The sequence below is a fragment of the Notamacropus eugenii genome, chromosome 2 (assembly GCF_028372415.1).
Source record: "Notamacropus eugenii isolate mMacEug1 chromosome 2, mMacEug1.pri_v2, whole genome shotgun sequence".
Classification (NCBI taxonomy): Eukaryota; Metazoa; Chordata; class Mammalia; order Diprotodontia; family Macropodidae; genus Notamacropus; species Notamacropus eugenii.
The window spans coordinates 233,298,262-233,312,772 of record NC_092873.1 but is presented as its reverse complement, the minus strand read 5'-3'; the positions used below and the strand labels follow the sequence as shown (position 1 = coordinate 233,312,772).

Sequence of the window (14,511 nt, the reverse complement as noted above, 5' to 3'; positions counted from 1 at the left end):
TTTAAAGCCCCTTCTAGGTCTAAATCTATGATCCTATGTTTTAGTCCCCATGTTGTTATATTACAAACAACTGGAAATTCTTTCCAAAGTTCAGGAAGTTGTATACTTAAACCCTGATTGTTATATGTGAGTAGAGGGTGCTTTGAATTTGGTGGAGACCAAGAACCCTATAGTGTGTGTGTGTGCTTGTGTGTGTGCGTGTGTGTGTATGTGCATGCATGCATGCCCTATGCCAGATATACACCTTAATATCCAGCAAGGCTAGCAGCAGCCCCCAGTAGCCTGAAGGTCCTCTAACAAGAGGTATCATGTAATGCCAGATGAGGACAGCAGGAGCAAGGGTAAGCCTGAGCCCGTAAGCAAAATCATTGCACTAGCTCTCACTTTGAAAGTGTTTGGGTACATTTTCTTATCAATTTATCTCTCTAAATTTAAAAGTATAGTGTCTAGGTTATGGTCTGAACATGTATGCACTCTGAAAGGTTGTTAATAACAAATACACTGTCATCAGCTCTCATACTCAGATCCAGTGATACTGGCACCTCTTAACCTTGCACAAGACTCTATGTCCCGAGCTCTCAGGGCATTTTTATTGACTTTCCCCCATAACTGGAATTCTTTCACTTCTTATCACTAGTGCAGAGTTTAAAAAGTTTGAGAAATATAATTTCTGAGTAATTAATCATTTTACTAACAATGCTAGTATTTTAATAGAAGAGGTCAGTGGCACTCTCAAATGCCAAAGACCTTCAAGGGCTCATTGGGCTCAAGGTTTATATAGCCCTGGAAAAGGGGGTGTTCCAGAGTTCAACTCTGATTGTTGAACAGGTAATGGGAGAATGAATATTACAATGAGGAACTGGACCTATTCTCATCAACTTTGATTATGTCTACATACATCTGTCCATGTTTGTGCACAAGCAGGTTTTATTATTATCATCTTTATTTTACATCATGTCAACATAATTTTTTTTTCAATTCTGTTACTTTGCTTTTTTTCTTTAAAAACTCCTTTCTCTGGTAATTTGGTATTTGAGCTTGAGTGAACTTTAGAGGTCATTTATTTCAACACACACACACACACACATACACATATGTAGATACTTCTTTTCTATAGCATTCCCCAGAAATGATTATAGAGGAATTCCTTTATCAGCATCTAGAAGAGGGAAAAATACTACTCTTTGAAATAATTCTAAGTTTTAGAGACATTCTTCTTACCTAGAGCCTTCAATTCTCCTAACTAATACTCACAGGATCCAATTCTGTCTAGTCATGATCATTCAAATCTTTCTAAATGTCAATCTCATAGAATACTTAATGTGATTGTTTAAAAAGTATATACATACGTATATATTTTCAGAACCATCAGAGCCAGCTGGAGATATTTGATGGAAATGTTGCTTGGCTTTACCAAGCTGAAGCTCTGTTGGATGAGATTGAAAAGAAGCCTGTAAATAAAAGTGAAGAAACTGTGAAAGTAAGTATGCCTAAGATGGCATTTGTAATATATACTGTATTTCTTAGGGCTCAGAATCTTGCTTTTCATATAAACACTGTATTATTCTATTTTTTGTTTTTGAATTTTAATTTTAGTGAGAGATACCGAGGTGATACAAGTCATCTGGGAAGGATTTGAAAAGCCTCAACCCCATAACCCAATTTTCTCCTCCCCTTCCACCTCTACTACCTCTATTTAGATTCATTAATTCAATTAAATATACTGCCAGTGTTTTATTTAGATAGACATTTAACATATTTGTGATGTCTTCCCTTTTGAATAGTGTCAAATCCATATTTTAATTGGGTTATGCTTCATTGTTTCCTGTACTTAATGATAATTTTGTGTTTCTATGTGTTTAGCGATTAACATCTGAACTGGATGATGTTAACCTACAAGTCGAAAATGTTCTGAGCAAGCCATCGTACTGATGAGGGCCCGGGGCTTGGCAAGCAGTGAGCTGGTGGAGCCCAAGTTAGCTGAATTAAATAGGAACTTTGAAAAAGTGTCACAACACATCAAAAGTGCTAAAGTGAGTACTTCATGTAAAACAGAGATATACTACCTCCTTAACCCTTCTTTTCTCTTTGTTTTCCTCTTCTTGCCAAGCTTCTTAATTAGAGCTGTCCATGTCCCTAGGTTTGTTTGGCCATATTTTCTTTACCTGTTTCAGCTCTTTGTGATCTCATCAGTTTTTATAACTTCAAGTATGATGTCTGTATGGATAGCTTTCAAATTTGGTAGCACTTAAGAATTCTTTTCGTGCTCTTCTGCTATTACTCACTTTTTTAGCCCTGTACTTGGATAAGCTCTAACTGAATGTATCACACATAACTCAAGATCATTGTTTATAGAACTGAATGTATTATCTTTCATTTTGACCAGCTCCCCTTCTTGATTTCCTCATTTCTGGCTATGCCATCCCTATTCTTACAAATAACCTCCCTCATGATTATTTATTCATATTTGTTGAAACTCTATCCCATATCTCCTTATAGTTCATAAACCATCAAGTCATATCAATTGTCTTATGTAACAAGTCACATCATATTGCATTCTCCAAATATAGTATCTTTTCACTCAGTTCTTTATTTACCATTTCTGCTGCCTTCACCACCTGAGTTTTTACCACTGTCACCTTTTAGCCTCAATTGATTCTTGCATTATCCTCTGATTCAGTCTGTTCTTCCTAGTATCTATTCTCTCTTGGTTAACTAAAACGTCTATATTAGATGAACCTTACTAGTGCACCCATCTGATCATGTAACTCCATAGCTTCAAAAATACTAACTGATTCCTTTTTGCCTCCTGAATAAATTCAAAGCCTGTTGTTTAAGGCTCTTCACCAATGGATTAAAATTTACTTGTCTAACTTTATATTTCATTCTGTTTGCTTTCCATTACTTCATACCCAGTCCAGGCTAAAATGCTTGGTATTTTTCCTTTAAATCTAGAGTTCTTAGCCTGGGGTTCACAAACTTGTTTTGTTAGTATCTTGATAACTTAGCCAATAAAATGGATTTATCTGTATTTTATTTTATGATGAAGACATGAATTAGAAAAGGGGTCCGTTGCATAAAAATTGTTAGGAACCCCTGCTCTTTCTTCCTCATTGTGTTTGTTTATGCTTTTAACTACTCTGGGAATACCTTCTTCCAGTTCTTGAAACACTGTAAGATACTGGTTCCCATGAAGAAGCCACAAGGAAAGAACTAATCTTGTGATGGTGACTTCATAAACTCTGTGTGTATAGGGACACATTCACTCTTCCTGCTTCTGCTGAAGTGAAGAACTTTATTGAATTTACCTTACTGAAATAAAGAACTTGATTTAATTTATATAAATAGTGTAGGCAGGCCTAACGCAGAAATTTACCTTTTGTTTTTATTTTCTGTTTAACAATAGGGTCAGTGGAATCCTTTTACTAGGTAAAGGAACAGGACCCAAAAGGCAAAGAGACTGCTAGAAGGGAGTAGGGAAAAAATGTGAGATATTCCCACAGATGCATTATTTCATTTATTCTTTCCTTACTAGTAGAAGAAAAGGTTTCATTTAGAGAAATATCTTGAAAAAGTATGTTACCTCTCATATAATTCTTCTCTGAAGAAATACTCAGTGCTCACTTCTTATACGATACTTCAGCCATCAATTAGACATATATCTATCTTTATATATGTATATATATATATATATAATTTTAACAATATTCTGACACACAAAAACTTCAAGTGAAGCAAAACCTTCAGAGAGATTTTAGGTAAATGGCATTTTCAGGCAAAGTCTTCTCTTTCAAAAATCCTATAGCTTCATTTACATAATCAGGAAAGTCTCAAGCTAGTGTTTTGGGGAAATAATTCCAGTCAGTTCTATTTTTAAGAAGGCTAAAAGGAATTTTTGTAACTATTAAAGATCTTGTACCAAGCATTAAAACACAGTGTTAGAGAGATTTCGTTTTTAGTATCTGACACGACTTCATGCCAAGGAGTTATTGTCTTTGCTGTCTTGTCACCCAATATATGGCTTTGTGTCACCTCTTGATGTGTAATCTCATGAAACCTGAATGGAGCTGAAGTCACTATAGCTTTGAAAAGATCTCCCAATATGCGAAAGTACAAAGAAATGATGAGGAATCTCTGCTTGACCTGATTGGCAAATTAATTTTTTTTCCTTTTCATTTCTGCCTATTTTACAGTTGTCTTGCTTATTGAAATCTGGTTTTACCTCATTTGCTTCTTTCCTCTACTGTAGTCATTGGACTTACTTGGAGTCATGTTCTGTTTTTGGTTCACCTGTCCTTAGCTATGCTTTCTTTTTTGCTCTCTTCTGTAGATGTTGATCGACCAAGAGCTTTTCTCAAAGACAATTTCTGTGAAATCAATACCTGTTGAGCCTGGTATGCATTCAGTGGACCTAGACAAACTAGAGCATGATTTAAAAACTTTGGTGAAGGCTGTAGAAAAGCCCAGTGATGAAGATGAAAAGGTATAATCCACTTCATTTTTCTGTGAATAAATGCCTTAAATATCATGCTGTGGAGCACGTGAATAGAGCACTGGCCCTGGAGTCAGGAGTATCTGAGTTCAAATCTGTCCTCACACACTTGACACTTGCTAGCTTTGTGACCCTGAGCAAATCACTTAACCCCAATAACCTTGTGCGTGTTCTCCCCTTCCCCCCATACCATGTCATTTGTGGTGGAGAATTTTAAGGTGAGAGTTTTTGACGTTGGGTTTCAATGTAGCAATTGCCAAATGATTTATATAATGCTTCTAAGAGAGTTAAAATTTCAAGGAGAATTAACTAAGGATCAGCATGGTTTAAATTGTAAGCTATTTTAACATATAATTTAGAGAGACAGTGTGATATACTGCGGATGCAGCTAAACTAGGAAGACCTAGGTTCTAGTCCTGCCTCTAACATATACTTAGATCTTTTACCCTAGGCAAGTTACTTTCCTTGTTTCACATAGCTTTTGGAAAGTAGGTGATAACCTACATTGGTAGAGGTAGTTTACTCATTGGAGAGTCCCTGTTGAAATTGCAGGAGCTTTTTTAAAAGATCCAAGAGGATTCAAAACATTTTTGGAAACAATATAATTGTTAGAATTTTTTTCCACCTAATAGTATTTTATTTTTTCCAATTATATGTAAAGGCAGTTTGCAACATTCATTTTTTTATGATTTTTAATTCCAATTTTTCCCTCCTCCCGAAGACAGCAAGCAATCTGACAGACTATACATGTCCAAATCTATTAAATGTAAATGCTATAATTTTAATGTACTTATTTTAAATTTTTAATGGGATATTCATTTACAGAAATTCATCATGATGGATATGTTCTTTCTAGTAAAGAAATATACATTGCTCGAGAGATATCCAAGTGAAATATTGACTTGTTTTTCTCTTTCCATTCTCAGTTGGATGAGGAGAAGGCCCAGATTGAGGAAGTTCTGCAGAGAGGAGAAGAGATGTTACAGCACCCGATGGAGGAAAACAGGAGAGAAGAGATACGCTTACAGTTACTACTTCTGAGGACGAGACATAACAATGTCAAGGCATAATCACTGGAACACGTGTCTCCTACTTACAGCGCTTGGATGCAGAAAAAGGAAACCTCTGATGTGATCTCAGACAACTTGAGGAAGCAGAGAGTATTTTCATTACCAGAAATTGCTTCATGGGGGATAGTACTTGATTTGCTATTCACATTCTCCCTAAGTTGTTGTCAAGGTTCAACCAATCCCCAGGAAAGAGAAGCGCTAGGAAATGACAGTGGGTATAAAGCCTGGTCTTAAAAAACAGATCTAGCCTGTGAAGACCTTTCAGCTGTCAAGGATACCAGTTTCCGTTCTCCCAATTTCCTTTGCTTTGTGCATTGTAGCCAAAGGTAAGGGTCAGAGGGAGAGAAAGGGAACAGGAAGGAGGAGAAGGAAAGGGGAAAGGAAAATGAGAGGAAAGGAAAGGAAGGGGATGAATGAAAGTAAAAAGTGAAAAGAGGAAAGGAATTTTGGAATGGAAATGAAAGAAAAAAGGGGAACGGAAAGGGGACAGATGACAAGGAAAGAAGAAGGAAGAAGCTGCACCCCCAGATTGGAAGTGGCCAGTTGTGTCTCCACTGGGGCAGTTTGTATTACTCACAGAATGTTGTTTGTCCTTCCTTCTGGAAGAGGACTGTCACATCAGGAAGATGATGCTATGAGTTGCCAGTGAATTGGATTTCAGTGAGGGAGGGCTGTGAAAAGTCATCAGCCTTACTTTCTCCTTAGGAGCCATCTGGGCCCTGTGTCAAGACATTTAGTATGACTACATAGATAAGAGATAGACAGTCAGGATGACTAGAGATGGCTTTGGATGCAGTGGGAGACCTTAGCTTTTTGAAACTAAGGTCTTTACTAGGTCTCAGCTTGACTGAGGCAAGGCCCATTGAGTGACTAAGATGAGTTGAGAAATGAGCCAGGGAGTGTCCCCTTTTATCTACTTAACGCATAACAACCCCAACAATCTGAGAGGGGAAGAGGCCAGAATTTCTGGACAAGATAGAGATTGGAATGACTGGAGGTGGCCCCCATTTAAAGAGGGGTACAATACACAAAAGGAGGCAGGAAAGGGGGGTGGAGCAGGACATCAGGGAGTATAGGTAGAGGGCATTCCTTGGAACTGGAACCAGGCAGGGCATCAGATGTAAGGTGGAGTGATAGGAAAGACCAATTTCTGCCCTCTCTAAAGGAAGGAATTTTGAAGCTTTGTTGCTCCACCTTTGAACTCGCCAATTAGAGGAATTAGGAACATGGTGGTGAGTTTAGATGTGATGGACTTCTCCTGGGCACTCCATCTTGTTCTTTAGAGTTTGAAGCAGACAAGGCATCAGATTCAAGGTGCAGCTGGAAGGGACAGAGGTTCAAGATTATGGGAGCAAAGTCCTTTGCAGGAATGACTGAGGCTATACAGTTGGATTCAGTCTCAGTTACATCATTTGTAGAAGGAGTGTAATGGTAACATCTACATGATAGAATTACGGGGATCAAATGAAATAATATCTATTCAGTGCTTTGTCAACTTTAAAGCACCATATGCTATTATTAACATCTGTATCTCTGTTTTATTGTTGGCTTTTACTATCTCTTCCTAGGTCATTCAGTAATGCAACATAGTATTCAAGGATATTTATTGATAGAATTATGAAAGGTGAAGGAATGGTATAGTCAGTCATTTAGCACAGAGGTTCCATTATGTTTGTTTTAGGAAAATGAGGGGGTTGTTTCCTCAATTAATAAATGGTCAAAGAATATAAACTAGCAGTTTTCAGAGGAAGAAATTAGAGCTACCTATAGTCATATGAAAAAATGCTCTAAACCACTATTTCTTAGAGATGTAGATTAAAAGAGCTCTGAGGTACCACATCACACTTATCAGATTGGCTAATGTGGTAAAAGAGCAAAATGATAAATGTTAGAGATGATATGGGAGAGCTGGCACACTAATTCATTGTTGGTGGAGCTGTGAGCTGATCCAACCATTCTGGAGAACAATTTGGTACTATGTTCAAAGGGCCACAGAAAAGTGCATACCCTTTGACCCAGAAATATACCCACTAGGTCTCTATCCCAAAGACATCTTCAAATTGGGGAAAGAAATAGTATCTTTCCTTTTACATACCTCAGGTCAGGAACTTGGCGAAGAGGGTGATAAAGATCTATACAACAGGTGACAAGAGAAGTGATCAATGTACAGTGTAGTAGAGTGTATAAAATATCAAATATTGTTTGGTATTCAAAGCCCTTCAGAGCCTGCCTTCCTAGTTTTCATGTCTTCTTACACTTTACTCCTCTGTTTTGAAGTAAAGAAAGGTCTCTTTTTATACTATCAAAAAAACAATCTAGGAGGGACAGAACTTCAGGGTTTCTGGGCAAAACAGATACAGTTGTTTCTTACATTCATTCTGAGTGGTCCTCTGGACACAAGTTGGTGGTGATGGAGGCTTGGGTGGGGCCCAATTATTGCATCATCAAGGACAGAGTGATATAAGTGGAGAAAATCTAATCTGTTCAACACTTTCCAGGTTACTGGGATGCCAGTTTCCCTTCTCCTCATTGTCCTTGTTTTGGTATCTAACTGGAAGGTAAGGATATAAAACCCTCCGTAGAAAGAGGGAGAGGAAAGGAAGGCAAGAAAAAGGGAGGGGAAGGGAAGGAAAAGGAAAAAAGAAAAAGGGAAAGGAGAAGGAAAGGAAGAGAAGAAAGGGGAAGGGGAAGGAAAGGAAAAGTCAAGGACAAATGGGAAGGACAGGGGAAGGAAAGGAAAAGGGAAAGGAGGAGGTGAGGCAGTGTGTACTAATGACAGGTTGTTGTTTGTCCTTCTTTCTGGAAGAGGACTGTCACATCAGGACAATATATAAAATGGAGGCAAGAAGAGGGATGATGGAGCAAGGAGCCCTGGGAGTATGGGTAGGAGTTTTGGTACTCCACCTTTGAACCCTCTAATTAGAGGAATTAAGAACATGGTGGTGACTTTTGATTTGATGGATTTATCCTAGGAGAGGATATGGCAGAGTTGACACATTAATTCATTGTTGGTGGAGCTATGAGCTGATCCAACCATTCTGGAGAACAATTTGGTACTATGTTCAAAGGGCCACAGAAATGTGCATACCCTTTGACCCAGAAATATACCCACTAGGTCTCTATCCCAAAGAGATCTTCAAAATGGGGAAAGAAATAGTGTCTTTCCTTTTACATACCTCAGGACTTGAACTTGGCTAAGAGGGTGATAAAGATCTATACAGTAGGTGACAATAGAGGTGATCAATGTACAGTGGAGTAGAGTGTATAAAATATCAAATATTGTTTGGTATTCAAAGCCCTTTGCAGCCTGCCTTCCCAGTTTTCATGTTTTCCTATACTTTACTCCTCTCTTTTGAAGTAAAGAAAGGTCTCTGTTCATATTGTCAAAAAATCAATCTAGGAGGGGGAGTAGCCTCAGGGTTTCTGGCCAAAACAGATGCAATTTTTTACATTCATTCTGAGTGGTCTTTTGGACCCAAGGGAGGACTTCGTGGGTGTAGGGCCCAATTCTTGCATCATCAAGGACAGAGTGATATAAGTATAGGAAATCTAATCTCTTAAACACTTTCGAGGTTGCTGGGATGCCAGCTTCCTTTCTCCTCATTGCACTTGTTTTGGTATCTTACTGGAAGATAAGGGTATAATACCCTGTATAGACAGAGGGAGAGGAAAGGAAGGCAAGAAAAAGGGACGGGAAAGGAAGAAAAAGGAAAAAAGAAAATGAGAAAGGAGAAGGAAAGGAAGAGAAGAAAGGGGAAGGGGGAGGAAAGGAAAAGGCAAGGACAAATGGGAAGGAGATGGGAAGGAAAGGAAAAGGGAAAGGAGGAGGTGGGGCAGTTTCTACTACTTACAGGTTGTTGTTTGTCCTTCTTTCTGGAGGAGGACTGCCACATCAGGACAATATACAAAATGGAGGCAAGAAGAGGGATGATGGAGCAAGGAGCCCTGGGAGTATGGGTGGGAGTTTTGGTGCTCCACCTTTGAACCCTCTAATTAGAGGAATTAGGAACAGAGTGGTGAGTTGTGATTTGAAGGACTTATCCTAGGAGATGATGTGGGACAGTGGGAACACTAATTCATTGTTGGTGGACCTGTGAGCTGATCCAACCACTCTGGAGAACAATTTGATATTGTGTTTAAAGGGCCATAAAATATGCATATCCTTTCTTTGACCCAGCAATACCCCTGCTAGGTCTGTATCCCAAAGAGATCTTAAAAACGGGAAAAGGAATCTTTTACATCTTTTTACTATCTTTTACTCTCTTTTATATCTTTTACATAGCTCTGGAGAGGAGCTTGGGGTAACAGAGTGATAAAGACCTATACAAAAGGTTGCAGTAGGAGAAGTGATGAATGTACAGTGTAGTGGAGTGTATAACATACTGTTTGGTATTTAAAGATCTTTACAACCAGCCTTCCAAGTTTTCATGTCTTCTTACACTTTGCTCCTCTCTTTTGAAGTAAAGAAAGGTCTCTTTATATATTGTCAGAAAAATCAATCTGGGAGGGGGAGGAACCTCAGGGTTTCTGGCCAAAACAGATGCAGTTTTTTACATTCATTTTGAGTGGTCTTTCCGACCCCAGGGAAGACTTTGTGGGTGTGGGGAACAATTCTTGCATCATCAAGGACAGAGTGATATAAGTGTAGAAAATCTAATCTGTTAAACACTTTCCAGGTTACTGGGATGCCAGCTTCCCTTCTCCTCATTGCCCTTGTTTTGGTATCTTACTGGAAGGTAAGGGTATAATACCCTCTGTAGAAAGAGGGAGAGGAAAGGAAGGCAAGAACAAGGGAGGGGAAGGGAAGGAAAAGGAAAAAAGAAAAAGAGAAAGGAGAAGGAATGGAAGAGAAGAAAGGGGAGGGGGAAGCAAAGGAAAAGGCAAGGAAAAATGGGAATGAGAAGGGAAGGAAAGGAAAAGGGAAAGGAGGAGGAGGGCAGGTTGTACTGCTGACAGGTTGTTGTTTGTCCTTTTTTCTGGAAGAGGACTGTCACATCAGGACAATATATAAAATGGAGGCAAGAAGAGGGATGGTGGAGCAGGAGCCCTGGGAGTATGGGTAGGAGTTTTGGTGCTCCACCTTTGAACCCTCTAATTAGAGGAATTAGGAACATGGTGGTGAGTTTTGATTTGATGGATTTATCCTAGGAGAGGATATGGCAGAGTTGACACACTAATTAATTATTGGTGGAGCTGTGAGCTGATCCAACCATTCTGGAGAACAATTTGGTACTATGTTCAACGGGCCACAGAAAAGTTCATACCCTTTGACCCAGAAATATACCCACTAGGTCTCTATCCCAAAGAGATCTTCAAAATGGGGAAAGAAATAGTATCTTTCCTTTTACATACCTCAGGTCAGGAACTTGGCTAAGAGGGTGATAAAGATCTATACAATAGGTGACAATAGAAGTGATCAATGTACAGTGTAGTAGAGTGTATAAAATATCAAATATTGTTTGGTATTCAAAGCCCTTCAGAGCCTGCCTTCCTAGTTTTCATGTCTGCTTACACTGTACTCCTGTGTTTTGAAGTAAAGATGTGTCTCTTTTTATACTGTCAAAAAAACAATCTAGGAGGGACAGAACTTCAGGGTTTCTGGTCAAAACAAATGCCGTTTTTTGCATTCATTCCAAGTGGTCTTTTGAATCCAAGGGAGGACTTGGTGGAGGCTTGGGTGGGGCCCAATTGTTACATCATCAAGGATAGAGTGATATAAGTGTAGAAAATCTAATCTGTTCAACACTTTCCAGGTTACTGGGATACCAGCTTCCCTTCTCCTCATTGCCCTTGTTTTGGTATCTTACTGGAAGGTAAGGGTATAATACCCCATACAGACAGAGGGAGAGGAAAGGAAGGCAAGAAAAAGGGAGGGGAAGGGAAAGAAAAGGAAAAAAGAAAAAGGGAAAGGAGAAGGAAAGGAGGAGAAGAAAAGGCAAGGGGAAGCAAAGGAAAAGGCAAGGATAAATGGGAAGAAGAGGGGAAGGAAAGGAAAAGGGAAAGGAGGAGGGGGGCAGTTTGTACTACTGAGAGGTTGTTGTTTGTCCTTCTTTCTGGAAGAGGACTGTCACATCAGGACAATATACAAAATGGAGGCCAGAAAGAGGGATGGTGGAGCAGGAGCCCTGGGAGTATGGGTAGGAGTTTTGGTACTTCACCTTTGAACCCTCTAATTAGAGGAATTAGGAACATGGTGGTGAGTTTTGATTTGATGGATTTATCCTAGGAGATGATGTGGGACAGTGGGCACACTAATTCATTGTTGGTGGAGCTGTGAGCTGATCCAACCATTCTGGGCAACAATTTGGTACTATGTTCAAAGGGCCACAAAATGTGCATACCGTTTGACCCAGAAATATACCCACTAGGTCTCTATCCCAAAGAGATCTTCAAAATGGGGAAAGAAATAGTATCTTTCCTTGAACATAGCTCAGGACAGGAACTTGGCTAAGAGGGTGATAAAGATCTATACAGTAGGTGACAATAGAGGTGATCAATGTACAGTGTAGTAGAGTGTATAAAATATCAAATATTGTTAGGTATTCAAAGCCCTTTGCAGCCTGCCTTCCCAGTTTTCATGTTTTCCTACGCTTTACTCCTCTCTTTTGAAGTAAAGAAAGGTCTCTTTTCATATTGTCAAAAAAATCAATCTAGGAGGGGGAGGAACCTCAGGGTTTCTGGCCAAAACAGATGCATTTTTTCCATTCATTCTGAGTGGTATTTGGGACCCAAGGGAGGACTTTGTGGGTGTGGGGCCCAATTGTTGCATCATCAAGGACAGAGTGATATAAGTGTAGAAAATGTAATCTGTTAAACACTTTCCAGGTTACTGGGATGCCAGCTTCCCTTCTCCTCATTGCCCTTGTTTTGGTATCTTACTGGAAGGTAAGGGTATAATACCCTCTGTAGAAAGAGGGAGAAGAAAGGAAGGCAAGAAAAAGGGAGGGGGAAGGGAAGGAAAAGGAAAAAAGAAAAAGAGAAAGGAGAAGGAATGGAAGAGAAGAAAGGGGAAGGGGAAGGAAAGGAAAAGGCATGGAAAAATAGGAAGGAGAGGGAAAGGAAAAGGGAAAGGAGGAGGTGGGGCAGTTTGTACTAATGGCAGGTTGTTGCTTGTCCTTTTTTCTGGAAGAGGACTGTCACATCAGGACAATATATAAAATGGAGGCAAGAAAGAGGGATGATGAAGCAAGGAGCCCTGGGAGTATGGGTAGGAGTTTTTGGTACTCCACCTTTGAACCCTCTAATTAGAGGAATTAGGAACATGGGGGTGAGGTTTGATTTGATGGATTTATCCTAGGAGAGGATATGGCAGAGCTGACACACTAATTCATTGTTGGTGGAGCTGTGAGCTGATCCAACCATTCTGGAGAACAATTTGGTACTATGTTCAAAGGGCCACAGAAAAGTTCATACCCTTTGACCCAGAAATATACCCACTAGGTCTCTATCCCAAAGAGATCTTCAAAATGGGGACAGAAATAGTATCTTTCCTTTTACTTACCTCAGGTCAGGAATTTGGCCAAGAGGGTGATAAAGATCTATACAGTAGGTGACAATAGAGGTGATCAATGTACAGTGTAGTAGAGTGTATAAAATATCAAATATTGTTTGGTATTCAAAGCCCTTCAGAGCCTGCCTTCCTAGTTTTCATGTCTGCTTACACTTTACTCCTCTGTTTTGAAGTAAAGAAAGGTCTCTTTTCATACTGTCAAAAAAACAATCTAGGAGGGACAGAACTTTAGGGTTTCTGGTCAAAACACATGCCGTTTTTTACATTCATTCCAAGTGGTCTTTTGAATCCAAGGGAGGACTTGGTGGAGGCTTGGGTGGGGCCCAATTGTTACATCATCAAGGATAGAGTGATATAAGTGTAGAAAATCTAATCTGATCAACACTTTCCAGGTTACTGGGATACAAGCTTCCCTTCTCCTCATTGCCCTTGTTTTGGTATCTTACTGGAAGGTAAGGGTATAATACCCCGTACAGACAGAGGGAGAGGAAAGGAAGGCAAGAAAAAGGGAGAGGAAGGGAAAGAAAAGGAAAAAAGAAAAAGGGAAAGGAGGAGAAGAAAGGGCAAGGGGAAGCAAAGGAAAAGGCAAGGATAAATGGGAAGAAGAGGGGAAGGAAAGGAAAAGGGAAAGGAGGAGGGGGGCAGTTTGTACTACTGAGAGGTTGTTGTTTGTCCTTCTTTCTGGAAGAGGACTGTCACATCAGGACAATATACAAAATGGAGGCCAGAAAGAGGGATGGTGGAGCAGGAGCCCTGGGAGTATGGGTAGGAGTTTTGGTACTTCACCTTTGAACCCTCTAATTAGAGGTATTAGGAACATGGGGGTGAGTTGTGATTTGATGAACTTATCCTAGGAGATGATGTGGGACAGTGGGCACACTAATTCATTGTTGGTGGAGCTGTGAGCTGATCCAACCATTCTGGAGAACAGTTTAGGGCTATGTTCAAAGGGCCACAAAAATGTGCATACCCTTTGATCCAGCAGTATACCTTACTGGGTCTCTATTCCAAAGAGATCTGAAAAATGGGGAAAGAAATAGTATCTTTCCTTTTGTGTAGCTCAGGACAGGAATTTCGGCTAACAGGGTGATAAAAATCCAAACAGTAGGTCATAATAGAAGTGATCAATGTCAAGTGTGGTAGAGTGTATAAAATATCAAATACTGTTTGGTATTCAAAGCCCTTCACACCCTGCCTTCCCAGTGTTCATGTCTTCTTACACTTTACCCCTCTATTCTGAAGTAAAGTAAGGTCTCTTGTTATATTGTCAAAAAATCAAATAGGAGGGGGCGGAACCTCAGGGTTTCTAGCCAAAACAGAGAGTTGTTTTTTTGAACATTCATTCTGAGTGGTCCTCTGGACAAAAGTGAGGACTAGCTGGGGGTGGGGGCTTGGGTGGGGCTCAGTGTTACATCATCAAGAATGGAATGTTGTGAGTG

General features: G+C 39.7%; 1 protein-coding gene and 1 long non-coding RNA gene across 4 annotated transcripts in view; one reads left to right on the top strand and one right to left on the bottom strand.

Moving 5' to 3' along the window:
* Nucleotides 1-5,282: 5,282 nt before the first annotated feature.
* Nucleotides 5,283-7,911, bottom strand: LOC140526915 (uncharacterized). Its single transcript, XR_011974592.1, has 4 exons — nucleotides 7,658-7,911; nucleotides 6,757-6,882; nucleotides 6,140-6,281; nucleotides 5,283-5,451 (listed from the first exon to the last, which is right to left on the bottom strand). It is a non-coding gene; the product is annotated as an uncharacterized lncRNA (long non-coding RNA).
* Nucleotides 7,912-7,926: 15 nt separating this feature from the next.
* LOC140526911 (utrophin-like) overlaps nucleotides 7,927-14,511 on the top strand; it is a 107,542-nt gene continuing 100,957 nt past the window's right edge. For all 3 annotated transcript variants that reach the window (XM_072643553.1, XM_072643552.1, XM_072643551.1), the window contains exon 1: nucleotides 7,927-8,120. In XM_072643553.1, coding sequence (XP_072499654.1) covers nucleotides 8,070-8,120 — 51 coding nt within the window. In that variant the 5' untranslated portion in view covers nucleotides 7,927-8,069. The remainder of the gene's footprint in view (nucleotides 8,121-14,511) is intronic.